This window comes from Diadema antillarum, unplaced genomic scaffold, assembly GCF_040938485.1.
Source record: "Diadema antillarum isolate AM-2024a unplaced genomic scaffold, OU_Dant_1.0 scf00000114, whole genome shotgun sequence".
Taxonomy (NCBI): Eukaryota; Metazoa; Echinodermata; class Echinoidea; order Diadematoida; family Diadematidae; genus Diadema; species Diadema antillarum.
Genome location: NW_027271003.1, coordinates 953,469 through 974,206, shown reverse-complemented (window position 1 = coordinate 974,206; position 20,738 = coordinate 953,469). Strand labels below are relative to the sequence as shown.

Sequence of the window (20,738 nt, the reverse complement as noted above, 5' to 3'; positions counted from 1 at the left end):
TCTTTTTGATTGCACATTACATAATATAGAACGTACAGAACACAAATGTTAATGATCGTATGTTATGGTATAAAGGTGTCTGTAAGAAGTTAAACAGAAATATGTCGCGATCTACAGAAAAGGTAGCTTGTAAAACTTCAGGTCCTAAAATGAATGGGTGTGAAAATTAAAATGTCTTGGCCAACGATAATTACTCCAGTATGAATATCAATGTTTAAGAATGGACTTTTACCATGGCCTGTGCCATCAACCAGTCCTGACCAGGAAGCTGACGAGAACATACACCCAGGCAATGATCGTGGCAAAAATGATGAGCATGAAAAAAAGTTTGTCGCAAATGATTGCAGCTTCCTGCCACGTCCGAGCTATCACTTCCGGGTCATCGGCCCTCCGGCGGTTCTTCGTGGTGGCGCCATATGTTTCTCCTGGTACTGCAGTGCCATTCGGATCTTCGTGATTATTTACGCTATCTTGTCGACCGGGGACGTCTTTGGGAGGGGTGCTGCCTTTTGCGGATTCCGATTTTTCCAACCTGTAGAATAATATTATATTGTGGATAAAAAAATTGACTCGCAAGTATATATTTTTATCTTTATATTCTCGATATACATACAACAGGAAATTGCATGACCATTACCTATTCTACCTGCTTATCTCTTCTGTCGGTAGATTCGTCGTGTGCAAGTGCATTGGCAAATACAATGCGACAGGCAATGATAGTTTATTTATTATAACTGGTTTCGTATGGGAAGCAAGTAATACAATTCATAAATGATGGTAATCGTACACACTCTTATTATTTGGTTCCTCTAAAATCTGTCTCCATTTGCGTGTATACCTTTGTTGTATTTCACACATTTTCGAGGTTTGTGTAGGTTTGATTACAAATTCTACACCGCTTTGTTAAAACATTCTATGAAGACAGTACGCAGAAATAGAAACCACGATTACACTGATTCTAGCTCTTCAAATTATTACATTCTCCTTACAAGTATCTCGAAGTAATTTTGTATTTAAGAAATCCACGTTTATGTAAGGAAAGAATCCAATGAATTGAATGCCATTTGCATAAATACATCAATTAATATTGGAATTACAACTTTAAAGGGGGAAGGGGTGGCTATAAACGTATCAGAATTTGCATATAGGTTCTACATTGCATGGTAAAAGTGGCAGTTACCGCTCTTCAGAGATCTTAAATATTAGATAACTTTCAATTACACTGATACTATCAAATATCTTCCAATTTTACTCCATTGTTTAAAAAATCATCTTGTCGACGGCATTCCCTGCTGGAAAGAACACAGTGTCTCACAGTGTGACAACCACAGTGTGAGAACCACAGTGTGAGAACCACAGTGTGAGAACCACAGTGTGAAATCTCTTCACACTGTTAAATTCGAGCGTTTTATCATTGCGAACACAATGTGATTCGTCAATTCACAATGTGAAACAAAAAATTACTACATGTGAACACTCTGTGAAAACCACACCACAGTGTGAAATCATCTTCACACTGTTAAATTCGAGCGTTTTCACATAGTCGACCATGAACACACTGTGAACACACTGTGAACACACTGTGTGAAACCGTGTTCTTTTCACGGTTCAGCAAAGGTTGTGATCATAAAAAGTCTTGCAAAGAGTGTAGAATCTTGGGTTCTTTTTCTGTTGCTGATACAACAGTCTTCCAAATGTATGATTCCATCAAAAGCTTTGAATTCCTCACTTGTATCGTTCGTGCTCCATCAAGATGATGTTATCCGAATTACCACCGGAGTAGAGAGGGGTAATGAGACGAGAAAGCATCACCTGTAGAACCCAGTCGGGGAGCCTTCGGCCTCCTCCGGCGTGATACACCCTAAGGACCAGGATAGCTGAGATGACCTCCGTGCAGCTTAGGCCAATCATCACGATGAAAAAATTCACTTTGGAGAAAACAAGTCAGGAATCTGTATTTATTTTTTTTTTGAGTGATATAGGACCTGTGGCTAGCTGTGGTAGGAATCGTTATTGGTGTCAGCAAAGAAGTGAGTAATGGTCTTGCATGGAAAGGCTAGCTGCAAAAAACTGAAAAAAAGAACAGTTTACCCATTAAATACTGAATTCTGAAATGCCCATACACTTAATACAAAGGCCACCAGGTTCCTATAGGGAGCGGTTAAGGTACCACTAACTATGACCGTAGTAATCTAATCTTTTCTCATTTATAATTATAATCATTTATATAATCCCAAAACAGTGATGGCTCTGAAATCTGTCAGACACACCGAACCCGATGTTTGGAATTCTCTTCCTTCTGAAATTCGAAGTTTAAAGGTCGTGTACAGTTCTGGTCGAGGTGAGGATTTAGCTTTTAACGTTTTGCGAGATATTCAGAAACCACTCTATGAGATGTCAAAGAATATGCAATTCTAAGGGGTATCAAAAGTTTGTTTGATGAAAATCGGTTTTGAAATGGCTGAGATATAAAAAAACAAGGTGAAACAAAGAGATTCTAATAAAAGGCGCGGCCTGTAGTCTTTTATTATTATCACTTTTTTTTTGATATCTTAGCCATTTGAAAACCAATTTTCATCAAATAAACGTTGAATCCTTCTTAAAATCACATGCTCTTTCATATTTCATAAGAGGTTTCTCAGTATCTCACTTAGGAATGTTCAAAACCTGAATCCCCACCTAAACCAGTACTGTACAGTCCCTTAAAGGAGACCTCCGGATGATTTTCAGACTTTTACATTTGAAAAACTATAAATCAGTTAAACTGAGCACAGAGTTTCAGAATTTATAGTGATTGGGATGAGGAATGAGAATGTTTTCAACATTTATAACAAATTGCAATGAACAAGGATGATGACATAGCAGCCTCACCATAAGAATGCATGAGTTGGGGCTCAAGGAAGCAGAACAAGAGAAGAAGGCATGCATAGGTTCTTCACAGGTGAACTTGTTGAGCAAGTGGTATTGTAATGGAATTGCACTGCTACATTTCTGAAATATATGAGGCTCTGATGTCATCGACACTGTTCAGTGTAATTTGTTTAAGATTTTCAATTTATTGGTTTCTCTGCTCAAGGACCACATCAAATTCCACGAATCTATACATGGAGCTATTGATTTATGTACTACATGATGCGAAATCATGAAAATCGTCCGGAATGTAAAAACATTGTTGCTTTCTGGATATCAGTAATTCCATTGTCATTGTTAATGTAATATACAGGAAATTCTTTCGCAGAAATATCGACGGATTTAATTTATTATGTAATTATGTAACCGACCATGACCTGTATCAACTGTTCACCTGTACCTCGGTGAGAAAATATTTTGTCATGCCTTGCTAATCAGTGATACAGGTGATTTTACTTTGTATAAACCTTTAGTCAAAGCAGATAGACCTCTCCTTTCCCTTTCTCCTTTCAACTATCCTTTCTCTATGCAAGTCATCCCTCCCTTCTATTCTCCTTCCGATTACAATAGTATGTCTGTACGAGGGCTGCAAGCAAATCAAGCCACGCTTATGCTGTAGCCCCTCTGTATTATTCATTGTTGTATATTTTGTTGTACGTTTTGCTGTACATTGTGCAAAGACAATGTAGAAGAAAATACTCTGTGAACAACTTATATTTATGTTTGTACATGAATGTGTATGTACAATGATGATACAGAAACCGATAAATCAAATCAAAATTTTCACAAAATAAGGCTTAAATAGACCTAATACTGGTCATGCAAATTACAGCAGCCACAATGTACTGCGGGATAGTGGATATCATGACGATGCATGATGATAACGTACACGTATGACAATGTCTCTCTGTGTCTCTTTGTTTGTTCGTTTTTACTCTTTGAAAGAACTGACCTAAACTTGCTAAAGTGAAGTTCACATACAAGCATGAAGTCATTGCATGTCCTGTAAATGGTGACGATTCGTCGAGTTTTCATGTGTCAGGTTAGCATGATTATGATCAACCCGACAGTATTCAAAAGATCAGTCATCTTCCGTAAACACGTGGAATACCACAGACTATCTTTTAAAAACATAAAGATATCAATAAAGAGATAAATAGATAGAGATAGATAGGTAGATAGATAAATAGAAAGATAGATAGATGGATAGATAGATAGATATGATAGATAGATAGATAGGAAGGTAGAAAGATGGATAGATGGATGGATGGATAGATAGATAGATATGTAGATAGATAGATGGATAGATAGATAGATAGATAGATGGATGGATAGATAGATATGTAGATAGATAGATGGATAGATAGATAGATAGATAGATGGATGGATAGATAGATATGATAGATAGATATGATAGATAGATATGATAGATAGATAGATAGATAGATAGATATGATAGATAGATATGATAGATAGATAGATAGATAGATAGATATGATAGATAGATAGATAGATAGATAGATAGATATGATAGATAGATAGATAGATAGATAGATAGATAGATATGATAGATAGATAGAATAGATAGATAGATAGATAGATATGATAGATAGATAGATAGATAGATAGATAGATAGATATGATAGATAGATAGATAGATATGATAGATAGATAGATAGATAGATAGATAGATAGATAGATATGATAGATAGATAGATAGATATATAGATAGATAGATATGATAGAATGATAGATAGATATGATAGATAGATAGATAGATAGATAGATAGATAGATATGATAGATAGATAGATAGATAGATAGATAGATAGAATAGATAGATAGATAGATAGATATGATAGATAGATAGATAGATAGATAGATAGATATGATAGATAGATAGATAGATAGATGGATAGATAGATATGATAGATAGATATGATAGATAGATAGATAGATAGATAGATAGATATGATAGATAGATAGATAGATAGATGGATAGATAGATATGATAGATAGATATGATAGATAGAAGGAGAGATGACATGACGTGTGATGAGATTGTACTGCATCGGATGCCACGAACACAAAACGGTTAACCATGTGCAATTCTGAAATTGATTTTGAGAATATGAATATAAAAAAGAAGACAACACATTTGAAAGAAGAGAACACATGGATCCGAATCATATCCAGGGCATATTATTTCGTTAGGAATCTGCCCTCTCTTGTTTATTAGATAAAATTAGCATGATGCAGGCTTGATTTTTGTATTTTCTCATAAGATTTGCGATCATGTGGATATTTCAAGGGCGGTCCTTGAATGAATTGCGCTCTTACCCATGATTGAAGCTGTCTGTCCACTTGGTGGCATCCGGTCAGACACGAGCTGCTGGAAGAGAATCAGCGCAAGGAGGTTACTGACCGCCAGGGTGACCTTCTCACCGGAAGCCGGGTGCAACCAACAGACCAGTGCCATCAAGACAGTCAGTAAGAAGGCAGGTACCACCACTGTCCTCGTGTAAAAGCCTGACTCCCTGGTGATGTACATCTTATACATGACCGCCGTCCAAGCCACATCATAGCAACATGATTCGATTAAATTGTTCTCTGGGGCGCTCCTGGACAAAACCCAGACGCCATTCCGCCGGAAAAGATCTACTTCTGCGTCGGCTTCGGTAGAGAGTCGAAAATTTACCTGCAGCGGGAAGGTAGCAAAAAGCAAAAGAAAGCACAAAGGACGAACAGACAGCGACAACAGACATCTGAACGCATGTCTTTTCCGCAAGATATATATATATACGATATACATTTTTATGTCATTCTTACTATTTCGACTGAACACATGTTAATGCTATTGCTACGTTTTATTCACGCAATAGTTTTAACCTAATGTAGATACATGTACATTGTATACATAATTATTCAGATGCTGTAATTATGTTTGTGTAAAATTCCCTAAATCCGCCACCAACCCAAACCATGAGAGCTCGTCGTTTGTGCATGGAAATTGATCAAGGATTGTTATTGTAAAAAAGCACCCGTATATACAATGTACATGTTGTAAACAAGTGAAGTGGCAAACTATCAAAATGTTATCTAGAGGTATCAATGAAAAATCGTGATTGCGTGAGGTTTAAGTTATCACCGTAAAGCCATGGAGGTAGATATGAAAGCATTTCAGAGGTCAATTTCTGCCTGCATTTACTAGCGCGAGGTCGTGACGAGAGAAAACTAGGACGCCTCATTACCATTATCATTGTTGGAAAAGAGTCATCGATAGCAGCCTACCATTTTACTGGTTAGCGTCCACGGGCTAATCGTCATACTGCACACCTGCTGATCATAGGGAAAGTAAGTGATGTCTATTGGACAGGAGGTAGTCATGACGGCAGGAAAATACCAGTCCATTAAGCCATCACTCGAAACCAGGATGAATGTCTTTCCGATGCTGATGAAATCCTTGACGACGCTGTACGGCACGATTTGATATGAAATACTATATATGTTAGCATTTAATTCTATCCATGTCTATGTCATTTTAATGTATTTAGAAGATGGCGTTAGCATGCCGACGCCTGCTTCACAATACACCTAACGTGTCTAAGCGATGCTATTGCTATTGATGGTTGGTTAAAAAGCCCGCTATGAAAGAAGTGAATGAAATGAAATTAAGGCGTGGTTCGGGTTTGTGATTGAAGCGTTAATGAAACTGACTTTTCTCGAACGTGGAATATTACTGCTAATGAGGTTATAATGGCGCCGACCTCACCTACAAAAGAGAGCAGAGGCCGTAGGTGGCACTATGTGTTAGGAAGTAATAAAGATTTAACTGACGAACGATAGGGAATGACACAGAGGTAGGGAGAAAATGTAAAGAGTGTTATATACCATCATAGAAATACGCACAGCTGTAACTATATATCTGCATCATAAATAAATTAATGATAAATATAATTATGTAAAATAGAACATAACTCAAGTTCATTCTGTCAAAATATAGTGCGTACATGCATAACTATAGGGAAATAGATTCGTATCTATTGATGGAACTCGTGCACTTGCCAGGTATGGGTTATTGGATAGAAGGAACCATAAGGAAGGAAGAAAGAATGGCTGGCAAAAGCTGGATGAAGGGTATACGTTTGTTCATAATACCAGTGTCATTGTCATTGTTGTGTTTGTGCTTACTTTTCATACAATGTAATATCTGGTAGCCAAACATCGTCTTGGAAAACGGTAACGATATCGACGCCATCGTAATCGTCGGGGTCCCACACCATCTTCTCATCAGTCCATGTCTGACATCAATGATCACGGAATAAAAGGAATAGAAATAATGCTATTTTGTCAATTGTATAGTCAATCAGTGCATGAATATATCCACTCCTTTCCGACATGATGTACGACTGAATTTCATATAATGAACATTGCGTTGGAGAGAACAGGTCTATTTGAAACTCATTATTATGGTTGGGGTTTTCTCGCAGATGCATGGTCCAGAAATCAACTATTAACGCAAGTTTCTATGTTAGATGTTAGGTCTGGTCAGGTTATTTCTGTGATCATAGAGAACACTATGTGAGCATGTTTCTAAATTGCTTCATTTTGCCTATAGATGTTCGATCCTGTTATACCCATGATAGAATAAATTTACAGATAGCCTTATTCATAATTACAAGGCATAATACAATGAAGAAATGATTAAGAATAGCAATAATCTTAACCTAAGTCAATGTCAAAATTCAGATCTTTGAAGTCTCAACAGGCACCTATGATTTCTTATACCATGGGAATCACAAAACAACGACATTAAGGCATGCATTTTCTGTTAACGTCAAATTCTGAAGAAGACATCCTGTCACTCATTTGAGGGGATCATACCTTTTCATTCCACTCTTCTATGAAAGTAATGTTTTAATTTGGAGAATTTAAAACTGTTGCTAAGAAAAAAAAAATGGTTACATTATCTAAATGTTCATCTCATGCAGTTTCCATCTGACACTTTATCTTAAGCGTTTTTGTTTTTTTTTACCTTTTTCCGAAATTGCCGTGGAATCAAATTGCAATACTAACGAAAGCGAAATGCCGATATCTCATACATAGAAATATAATACCTGAAGTGGAGGTGCTAAATATGATTATGAACGATATTGAATATTTACCATGCGGACATACGCCGAAAGTTTCAACATCTGATTGAATTCATCCTGGAGAAGGGGGAACAAAATGAGTGGTGAACTGTATAAGCTGTTGATATATTCGCGAATGAGGAGTTCACAGGCATTTTCGCGAGATGTTGTTTTCTCGATTGACAACGACGCTGTCGTAAACATTGTAAATGCACTTTTACCCTCGAGCCTGCGCATGGTGACAGTTTGATCCAACTGCAATTCGCAACAGCTTATAACAGCTTATAACATTCTATACGTAATTGAAATGGTTTATACACGTTGATTCTACGTGTAATACCACTAAAAATACCCCCCTAAAAAAAGACGAAAAGAAAAGCAGGATAACGTAGTCTTGAAAACAGGACCCAAGAAACAACAAACTCCAAACCCGATGACATGAATGAAAAGTAAGACATTTTGCTATACAACCATGCTGCCATGCGGGAAAAAAAATGAATTGATAAATTAGAATGTAAATAAACAAATTGAAAAGGGAATGAACACACGTCAGAGGATGCAGATTATAAAAAGAAAAGCGGGTGAAAAAGAAGGAACTTACGAAGTTGATAAGATCCACCGGAAGCAGCCGAAAGGAGATGTCGATGACCCTGCTTACGTTCGCAACCGGGCGGACCTGCCGGGGACCATAATTCTCCAGGAGGTGCGAGACGATGATACTCTCCGTGAAATTTGTCTCGTGAAGAGCCGTGACTGTTTCGGGAGATAGTTCGGAATGATGAGATTCATTATTCCGAAGGTTCGTTAATCAGAGAATGAAATAAGGTTTGTTATGCCTAAGGCTCGTTTTGCGGAAACGCCCAAATTCAGGATAACAAAATGTTCTTAAATCCGAACATTTGTTAAGTTGTTATTCTACACATCCGAAAATGAATGAGAAAGTGCGTACTACCAGAACTAGGGAGGTACAACTTTTTTTTTTCTGGTTCGGTAGACGTTCAGATTAACAAACCTTCGGAATAACGAATTCATTGTAACCACAGATCGACGCGTATGCAATCTGTAACTGTACATCTGACTGTCTGTTCTTTATCATGAATGGTTTTCAGAACACACACACTTTTACGGTTAGAATCAAAATGAAGTTTGTATAATCATTATATTGATAATGTGCCCAATTAATGGTAGACAAACTTCCTTACTCGGTTTCTATGAAGTTGGGTCAAAATTAGTTAAGCTGTGTGTGTGTGTGTGTGTGTGTGTGTGTGTGTTTGTGTGTGTGTTCATTATTTAGTTGTTTGCAGACATACATAATTATAGTTGCATATAAGATATTTGGATATCATAGATTGCGAAAAGTGTGAAGAAATAAGGTCAATATCATTTCAATAAACTGTTAAAGACACAAATCTTACAAAAGCGAAAACAATAACTGCAGAAAAGAAAATGTTGGTCATTGTCACTCTTTTGATCATTTCCAAAAGAGGACAAAGGGAAACTTTTTTTCTTCAAATGAGAGCAACTGTGACAAATTGATATCAAAATTAGACAGATACTGAGCAAAATCATGACATTTATACAAAGCTCTACGTCAGGTTTCTTAAAAAAAAAAGAAGAAAATTTGCGACCTGTTGCTATGCAATATCATAATTATGATGTATGTAAGTATGTATGTTGTATGTATGTATGTACAGTATATATCTAAACGCATTTCCATCTTTGTGTGTGTGTGTGTGAGTATGTGTGTGTGTGTGTGTGTGTGTGTCTAAATTATAAGCAAATTTGAAAGGATGAAATATACTTTGCTAACATTATCTCTCAAAATTTGCTAAAATTATCTCTCAATCTTCAAAAAACAAAATATATGCTTTTCAGCAAATTCCATTGAGGCACTACCTGATGATATTATTTTTGATGGCACACCACTGGAAAATGTTTCTTATATCAAATTTCTGGGAATAACAGTTGATTATAAGCTTTCATGGAAATTTCATATTGATAGTATATGTAAGATTATTTCACGAAATATTGGTATAATCAACAAGATTAAATTTTGTCTTCCTTTGTCGTCCCTGCTTACATTATATTCATCCCTCATATTGCCTTATTTAAATTACGGTATTCTTGTATGGGGAAATACATATCAAACTCTTTTGAATAAATTACTTCTGCTACAAAAGAAGTTACTGCGTATTATATGTCACACTGCATATTTGTCTCATACTGATCCGTTATTTTTTGAAAATAAAATATTTAAAATTAAAGATTTGTATTTGTTTAATTTAGGACAATTTATGTATAATTACAATAACAATAATCTTCCATATATATTTGAATCAATGTTTTCAAAAAATCAATCTGTTCAAAATTATCCTACAAGGCAATCCAACGAATTTCATTTGCCATTTTTATAGGACTTTGCTGGCTCAGCAAACCTTCATCTACGAGGGGCCAAAGTATTGGAACTCACTTCCCAACGACATAATAACAGCACAAACTTTGAATTCTTTTAAGAACAAATAAAAATTATTTCTGTTGAAACCTTATGATATACAACCAAATTAGGTTCGGTTTCATTGTCTCAATCAAGTCGTTTGTTTTGTGTGTGTGTTTTTTTTTACAAGTATTAAGATATCACACAGAAATCATCTTTTAAGGAAAACAATCTGTCTAACATAAGTTTACCTCAGATATTTCTTTTATTGTACCAGACAACAGTGAGTCTATTCTCTTTCTCTTTTCTATATCCGTTCCTATGCATTTATACCGGCATATGCACCCAATCAATCACAATATCAAACCAGGGAGCGTTTTATTGTTTTATTATTGCATTTCCATCATGAAGTACAGTATGCTTGTGTCCACGATGGCGTGTGTTGTACCATAGTCTCATTTCCCCCTTTTATTCTTTTTCTTTCTTTTTTTTTCTTTTTTTTCCTTCCTAAGTTAATTTCATGTCAGTTGACATTGGTTTCTTTGATTTTGTGTACGTATTTTTCGAGGGTCCCGTACCCTACAAGCTTTGCTTTTTAGTGGGACCCTCCATTTCCATTCTAATCTTTGTATTAGGTATATGTATATACCTTAGAAAGGAAATTCTGTTGTTACTCGTGACCACTTGTACGTTTTCTTTGAAATTGTTACAAATATGTTCTGTAAATGTATTGCATATACATTTTTTTCTGTTTATTCAATGGAAATGGAAATAGAATTGAATTGAATTGAAATTGATTTGAATTAACATGTTTCTGTGACGAACGGGACATGAACTATTCATACATCACGCATGTTATTAAATCTAATTTCAGTTGATGTTTTTCTTCTTGCTACTTTCTACTTTCAAGAATACATATCATATTTCTAAGCTTATCTTCACGTGAAGTAGGCTTGGTAATCACCCGTGGAATTCCCTTCTTACTTTTACTATGTATAGGCACATAACCATGGCTGAGAATATTATACAAAGTAATGCAGCGATCCATCATTATTCCTTCCATAGTGATAAGCGACAGTCTCTCCTCTCTCATTCTCTTTCTATCACGAAAACCCTGAGTAATTAGCACAGGAAGAGATGGTCACAAATAATAGGATAAAGTGCTTTCGTCCCACCCGTCGTTAAGATGACACAAATGATTGACCAGACGATTGACTCCCTTATTAGCTGCCCATTTCCAAAGTCCACGCCAAATAGCTTCGGATCGATTAACCCCTGTGCAAGGAGTGTTCATATACACCTCGGTACAATTATCTCCGCGCAAATTAAACGAGAGATGCAACATAGCTTCATATTATCTACCAGCCCATTTGTGCTTCCTTTCCTTTCGGGCTAGAATGCCAGCTATAATTAGTCTTACGACTGACTGGGCTAACATAGTTGATGACGCCCTGTAATCGCTTCCCGGCTAAAACAGACGTTGAAAACAAAGATGGGAGGAAAGTCGCCTAAAGAGATAGGAAAAGCAGAAATTCCGGTCGATGTTTAAATTTGTATTCTAGCTATTTCGCGGAAAGCGATTTCTATTCCAAAGCATGCTTCGGGCAAGTTGGGCAGGTGGGTAGTGTTGTGTTTTACATGTAGACAGATGCCAATGGAAGATGGGACCTTTGTGTGTAAAATTTTTCACAGTTCGTTATTTCGAAAGTTCCTTTTCCTAAGATGCGTCAATCAGGAAAAGAAATGAGGTTTATCATTTCGCAGGTGCGTTAATTCGGTAATGAAAGGCGGAGAAATGCATTTATAAAGACGGCCTCAGCATAGGGAGACAACAGTGCGATCTTCGTGATTGATGATAGATTGGAAAAGGTTTCAAACTATATTATCAATATCAATCCCTGTAGTACCTGACCTTGGATGACAGCACTTCTTCTATTATAAATCCTGTCAATAGGAACAAGTGCATAGACTGGTGTGTTTGTTTGTGTGTGTGTCCGTGTGTGTCTCTGTGTGTGTGCGTGCGCGCTTCCTTGGAACCATCTATCTGGATTAAACTGGCAAAATGATAATGATTATGTTCGGTGCAACCACAATATATCTGATATATAGTGAATCTGACGAAGTCCGATGATTGATAGACAGTGATTCCCCAAGGAATGGAAACAGGCCAGTTATATACTACTGAACACAACTGTCCCCCTCGATTTAATATTCAAAATATTCAAAATTCGAGTACGAGTTGCTCGCTGTCATTTAAAAACAAATAAAAATTGCTCTATAGGACTTTTCTCAATGCGATTCTAAAAAGGACTGATTATTATTAAGTCGACATTATGCTTATCAGGGGATTTAAACATGCGTGTCCCAACAGTATTGGATTCAGGGTTGATGCGTGACATGGGACGTGCCTTTTGCATTAGATGTGTTTGCAGTGTGTCAGTTGTTTGGGCGGAATTCACCCAGTAACGATTTCATCTCGGCGTCGCGAGAGTAATCACGCAAAAGAATCATCGGCTATCAAAATATGAGTCAACTGCATTATGCATAGAGCCTAATTACACACATCTATCCTATACATTGACACGCACAGCAATGGAGAGAAATACACCGATAACGTCTTTTATCCCCTGACAAGTCGAATGGATATATATATATATATATATAATCCAACATTATTTCAACAGTTATCAGATAATCAAGATTAAAGGAGTTATCATAGGTATTTTTAAAATCACATTTATTTATTGGTCAATTTCAAATATGCCGTTAGTAACAGCGGCAAGGAAGACCTATAACAGACTATTCAGAATTAAGGGAGTGAAGATATTCACAGAAATATTTGTTTGTTTACTTATTTTTTAATAAATTTAAATATTTGTTTATTATTCTCTTTTTTCCCCCAGGTCATCGTTATTTTGCAGCTTAATTTCCCACCTCGTAGTGATGACGGATCACACATAATCATCTTGGACTATGATTTTCATGAAGTATTAACTTGAGCCACTTCAGCTTTCACGCTTAAATGAATAATAGTTTTACTACATAATCTTTTTCTTTTCTCTGTCTATACTCTTGAAGAGATAGACGGTATTTGGTTGTGTGTGTGTGTGTGTGTGTGTGTGTGTGTCCTAATTATTTCCATTTCATGTATATCTGAACATTTGTTGAAGATTTGCAGCCCCTATCACACTTTTACCAAGTGTAAGGCACGTTTATTGACAACGATTTTCAAAAAGCACGGGACACAGGATCTATCTACCGAGACATTCTGACACAGGGCAACCACTTTTTCTGCTGGAGAGCAAAGCGAATCAAAAGACAATAAGCCAACATATTTATTTGAAAGTTGGAATGAAAACACTTGAAAATAATTATATAATATTATGTTCTGCTTATGAAGGGCATGGTACAGTAAAGTCTCTATTATGCGCTTTACAATAAGTATTCCCATAATGAAACAGTGAAAAAATACATGTGTAATACAATACACATTATACAAAAATTATATAAAACAGGAACAAAAGGACAAAACTTCAGGTGAACTTCTCAAAATATAATGTGAGTATTTGATGCCAAAAAAAGTGAAATCTCATGTTCATACGAAACCCAATATGCTTTAATATTAAGAGGAAGGCTTATAACGGGTTATGTGTATAATTTCATGATAAACATACGCATTACAATACAAATGCATTAGTACGTAACTTTACACGTATTCATATTGTATATATTCATATAAAAATGTGCATTATGTAGTTATAAATGTGCCATAAAAAGAGGTACAGTATTCATATTTTATACTTATCAAAGGCGTTAAGGATTACAATTTAGCGAATTTTTGAGGAGATAACTACACTTTACGGTTCTTATTACATTATGCCATAACGAAAAGCGAAATTATTACAGTGACTTTATTCGCAACGAAAAAACAGGTCTTATTTAGTGTGAGACAGACATACAATGACAATGAAATATACGCATCAATCACGAAAAACATATCTCACTTACCATTTGAATATGTGATGCTAGACATTACCGCCAGTAGATATAAATGCATGAGTTGAAATTCTCCCATCGCGATGTCGGAGAGAAAAATCAGCTTTATTTTCTCAATTTTTGTTAACTTGAACTGGTACGTTTCAGGTCTTCCTTTTATCTATTGTACCATTATAAGCTTGAACGGTTGAAGCTTGATGAATATATCCAAAAGTTGTCGTCATTAACCACAATGAATACAAAACACATCCGCGTAGACTTGTTTCATGCGACAATCATTTTCTAAGCTCTCTGTTGTGGTGTGGAATCCTCATTTCATACACTCTCTCGCCATCATCAGTTATTTTGCAGCCCTTATCGCAACCACACACTCAGTTAGCAGAATGACATACAGAGGTGTCGCTCTTCTGTATTCAGTTTGACTTTATAGCCGCCTGACACTCAGTAATGAAGGGTTATGCAGAATCATCCCTTTGTTTGCCTCTGGATGAATTAATTTTGAATATATGCCTAAGTCCAGTCATATACTTCTTGGGAGGTAGCTCGTTTTCTTTTCTTGGTTTTTTTTTTGTTCTGTTTTTTTAGGGGGGGGGGGGTGGGGTGGGGCAGGTGTTGAGTAGGATGTGAATGCAATACGTGAATGATGTCTTTGTCAATGTACAAACATTAAAGATCGTTAGCTCTTATGCGCTACTTATGTATTTTTTCGGTGTCAAATTTATCTTGTCCACTGCATAATGACTGCTCAACGCAATAATAGCATTATTGCACTGTTTTTCACGTTTCTTTTAATGGTCCAATAATCCTACCTCCATGAAGTTGGCTTTTTGTCGTTAATTGTTTATCGTTATAGAATGTCTTGCATTGTTTTTCGATTGCAGCATTCAAAGGAATGCAACTTTTCGCAGATTGGTGTAATTGCAGGCTATACAACATGTGATCTTTTCTCCCTTTGAAAATGTGTGTGTGTGTGTGTATGCATGTATGTATGTATGTATGTATGTATATATCTATCTATAAATTTACAAAGAGCACACATCAATGATGTGATTGTGATGATTATTAGATAAGTAAGAAAATAAGATTTATAAATATCTCCCCATCATAGTTATTGATAATAATAATCTCATTGTATTCATGGTTTGGTCATTATAGAGATTTGTATAAAGTATAGGTTCTAATTTATGCGCTGCCTGTATTCGTTCACAAAGATATTTTGACATCTTCCGAATTTCTCGATATCGATGACACGAAGAATGATTTTCTTCAATACACCTAAATATCTACTAATTGGCAAAACTTCAAGGGGAATATTTAGAATGATACAAGCACACCCGTTCTTATGTCAGATCATGTGCATGTCCTATAGGGACTAGGTTGGTGGGTTGTCTGTAGGGACATGATGGTGCCCTTTCAGTGATTTATGTACCTGCTTTTTACTTTACATCGCGTCTAGTGAAATATTATCCGTTGGTTAAATGGAAATTTCGTTATAGCCGAACAAATTAAAAATGAAGATGATAACTAATGCAGTTTGGGTACCAGAATTTTACTTCGTTTTATTCAAAATTGCATCATTTCCATGTTCGTTTAAACGAGAGTGCACTGTATTGATAACATAATGTCGTACTATAGACCAACATAACAAAACAAATAACCAGAGAAAAAAACTAACTGAGACAGGAGAAGTTCATTTCAGAGGCACATTTTCTGTCATACTCCGCTTTCAACGACTTGTGTTGCCTTTCAAGATTGAGAAATGTTGTAGCAACCCTACTGGAACACAGAACAAAGAACACAGTGTCCCACAGTGTGTTCACATAGTCGACTATGTGAAAACGCTCGAATTTAACAATGTGGAGATAATTTCACACTGTGATTTGGTTTTCAGATAGTGTTCACATGGTAATGTTCAGTACGTGTCACACTGTGAATTGATGATTCACAATGTGTTCACACTGTTAAAACGCTCGAATTTAACAGCATGAAGAGATTTCATAGTGTGTTCACAATGTGTTCACACTGTGTTTCTCACACTGTGGACGCTGTGTTTTGTTTTGTTTTTTTTTTCAGCAGGGAAGCTCAGTGTGTGGTGAGCACAAACTACCATGACACTTTCTGTTCGACAAGAAGTACAGTGCACTCCCGTTACAACGAAATTTCGATTAAATGAAGTGAAATCAGATCCCAAAATCATCGGCATTAAAGTAAATGATACAATTCCTGGAACGCACACAACAAATTGATAATCTTTAGCTCTCTTAAAGTTTTATTCAGTCAGGGTATCTTCATAAGTGTTTCCTTCATTGGGTACCATCCTTGAACATACACCAACACGACGTACAGTTATAGATTTCTATATTATTCTGCAAACACTGGCATAGTGTACGTCGATGGAAATGACATTTTCGAAGGGTACAAAAGGAACCACCAATGAAAGCACAAGAAATAAAAGAAGAACAAAGAGAAACCGCGTAAGATGCGATATCTCGGTCAATAGCTTTTTTTAGGAACATACTAGATACGAATGCATAATATATTATAGACGTTCCCGTACAGCCCTTTTCGTGTAAACTCAAAACCATGACGCAAATCTCTCGTTTGAAGAGGCTACACCCCCGTAAATATGCCAGTGCATATCTTGGCAATCAATGACTTAAAATCAAAGATATCAAACACCTGTTTCTTGACCCTGGCCTAATCTAAGCATCAGTCATCCCCACAGCACCACAGGAGGGGGGGGGGGGGCACCGCGAGAGGAGGAGATTGTTTTGGTTTTGGCATGGGCTATGTAGCTCCATGGTGCGTGTGTGTGTGTGTACGTGTGTGTGTGTGAGTGTAGACATTCAGCGTATGCAGACAGAGCATGCTTGTACTGCAGTGACTGGAACTATTGTCATTCCATTTTGTCTCTCCCCTTCTCCCTCCCCATCTCTCTCCCCCCCCCCCCCTCTCTCTCTCTCTCTCTCCCTCTCTCTCTCTTTCTCAGCAGGCTGATTGTAACCCGGGAGGTAGTCTCACCTCCCCGTTGTAACTCACTGCCAAATAGCACCGGCAAACTGGCAATGCTCTCCTTCTTATTCATGTATTTTCGTTATTTACTGGTCAATTTTTTTCGTTCGAAATGTAAAATGGATGACCATAGAATTTCTCAATAGAATATAAAATTGAAAACTTTAGAAAGGATAGAGAAAATTGAGTTCACTTTGAATGGTCTGCCACAGGCAGATATCCTTATCATGCTCTTACGTAATACGACAGCTGCTGGAGTCATCAAACCCTGGCTTGGCCTCCAGGTTTGTCACGTCTGAGCAGAAAGTTTATTTGCAATGGACAAGTACTTCGACTCCCAACTCCCAAACGACAAATATACGCACCCCACTTTGGGGAACTCCAGTTGGGGACTCGCCTCAAACGAGGGATTGACGGCATGACTGCATCCACATCTAGGGTATAACTTGACTGTGATAACTTACACTACGCCTTTCATCTTAATAAAAAAAAAAGCTGATGTGCCATCATTCATAATAATGACAATAACAACTCTTTCATTTAGATTAACATGGACTTGATAAAGTATAGTTTATGATGTCTAAACAAATATGAGATACGGAATGCAATTTCCTTTTGAAATAACATGAAAATTGGATCACGTTTTCATTCAAAATGACCTCATTAAACGTGATGTTCATCTCTTTAATGTAAATAGTTTAATCGATTTGATAGAAATATATTCCTGCACCATCACGCACACAAAAAACAAATTGAAAATATCATGTGATTGCAAGGAGTACAACTCTTCTTTTCTTTTTTCTTTTTTTGGTGCGGCGATAATGAGAAATAAGGCGAAATGATGAATCCCACAAACAGAAGGCCAAAAACTTGCTCTGGCACTTGTTGCACTGCAATTAAGTTTGCCGGTTTGAAGTGACTTCCTTCGGAAGGAGAAGGAGAAGGAAGGATGAACGAAAAGAATTCATGGCACTTGCACTATATAATCGTACCTATTAGTTACACGATCCAATGTGATTTTCATTGCTTGTAACAAAAGCACTGCTGCATTAACCTGGCTGCTTGACAATTTATTTGCTATTTGCAGATTTATCTTGCTCATAACAGGTGATTTCCCTAATATTCATGGTATTTGTTTTAAAACTATGATTTCTAAACTACGAAATGCAAGAAAACCTGTCTAATTAATGTCCCATAGACATGAACTCCAACATTGTCTAAAGGTCATGGTAAAATGCTCCTCTTCTCTTTATTGTTCTAAGATAATTATGCACTTACGTCGTATTCTCATCAAGACATGAAATCACCCTCATAAAATCGCTTTCGCTCTCTTTGATGAGGAGACTTTCGCATACACGATATCATCTTCTCCATTGTGATGCTTTCCCACATAAGTTGCCTTTCACTTCCTTAATGGGGAAGTTTAAAATCAGGATTTTTAAAGCGTGTATGTACAACTTTTACAATGTATTGCACTACATCTCACGTGATTATCAATAGGCTTTTCCCACAAAGCTCAGAGCACTTTCAAGAGTGCAGAAATGTAAACACAATCTGTTATGAGATATACACATACATATACATATCATAAATAAAGAAACCTTAAGAACCTTAAGACAGCAGTAATTTTATTTTGGAATAATTTTCTCTCTTGAAATTGATGATATCTAAATGAATCAGTAAACATGTATGAACTTTTTAATGTAAAACATAACCAAAACATCTTTAATGCAGACTCCTACAAGAGCCACACAATCCCAGACCTCTTTACTACAGGGTAAGATAAGAAGCAGGAAAATTAAACATCCTTTCTTTCCTCCCCCATTGTCATCGCCTGTGTTTAGGTAAACGTATTATAAATTTCCTATACGATAGGCACTGATCTATGTAGTCAACAATGTAAGCTGAGAATAAGAATAATTATGTTGACTAAGTGTTGAGTACAGTGGACTCTCGATATAACGAAGTCCTCGGGACCTGCAGCTCTGCTGCGTTATGTCGAAATTTCGTCATAACGTAACAACGATAAAGAATAGAAAAATGTAGCAAATAATGTTGCGGCCTGAATTTTATTTCGATGCAACCGGACCATGTTCGTTATAACGAGAGCACACTGCCATTGATTAGATTATCCGTTTGTATGTGTGTGTGTGTGTGTGTGTGTGTTCAACCACATAATACTTCTGTCGTTGCTTAATGACACCATTTAGATATAATATGTATGCTGAAGCCCGCCGCACGAGGAGGCTGGTGAAGACTCGATGGCGTCATCATACACAGCATCGAATGTATCCCCCTTTGCTAGCTTAGACATGACGTATGAACTGCTCTTGTTTCCTTTGGTAGACTGAATAACTCGATGATTTGCATACTGCCTGGCGTCCTCGGATGTATTTTTTTCATTCTCATAATTCTGAAAAGGGATGCTGGACGTATCATAAGCATGTTCCTGAAAGGAATGTGTTCCCATCTTCAGGCCCCCTCTGTCATTGAAGGGAAGCGGTGGCTGAGGGAGACTGCACGAAGCCAGTCCAGGTCCACTACTAAAATCAACAGAACTCTGTTGCGGAATCTCGTAAACAGGATCGGTCCCCGCGTCGCCTTGGGAACCATTGTTAATCATGCAAAGAGGCGACTTTGGTAAGACTTGTGTCATTTCTATTGAACGTTGTTGACCATCCGAACGATGGGCAAGCCTTCGTGAGACAAAACAGACAATTACAGCGCAGACAACTAACGCAAATCCTACTAAGACAGATATAATAATCATCCAGTACAGGTCCCATGAGCCCATTGAATTCCCGCCAGTGACTCCCCTGGTAGAAATTAGTGTGGTTATCACATGAGAGTCTATCGGTGATGGCGCTCTTTCTATGTACTCATCGATGGTGCATTCTGCGGAGGAATTTGCACATGGGTCACCTCCTGCTGGCCCTAAAGTATCAAGAAACCTGCACGAAACTCTTTCATACAATGGAGTGATGATTTCGCATGTCAAAATGCCATTATCTATTATTTCCATAACATCTTGAGCAACCAGTAGCTTTGGTCCATCCTGCAGCTGCAAAAATTCATGTTCCCCTCGATTTTCTCTGATTATACGACCATTGTGGTACCAACGAAAAACGGCGTCCTTGAGAGCATCGATTATGATGTAACATTTGAGGACTCTGGATTGCTGATTGTTTTCTAATTGAAGCCTCAGGTTTTTGTTAGTGTCTGACATGATAGCTGTATTGTATTTGCAGTCAGAAA

At 36.9% G+C, this 20,738-nt stretch overlaps 1 protein-coding gene across 1 annotated transcript; it reads right to left on the bottom strand.

Moving 5' to 3' along the window:
- Nucleotides 1-246: 246 nt before the first annotated feature.
- Nucleotides 247-20,139, bottom strand: LOC139719707 (neuronal acetylcholine receptor subunit alpha-6-like). The gene is made up of 8 exons (XM_071631102.1): nucleotides 19,719-20,139; nucleotides 8,643-8,794; nucleotides 8,075-8,119; nucleotides 7,101-7,210; nucleotides 6,201-6,381; nucleotides 5,250-5,607; nucleotides 1,730-1,928; nucleotides 247-532 (listed from the first exon to the last, which is right to left on the bottom strand). The coding sequence occupies exons 1-8, from the start codon at nucleotides 20,137-20,139 to the stop codon at nucleotides 247-249; spliced, it is 1,752 nt and encodes a 583-aa protein (XP_071487203.1).
- Between the last annotated feature and the right edge of the window lie 599 nt (nucleotides 20,140-20,738).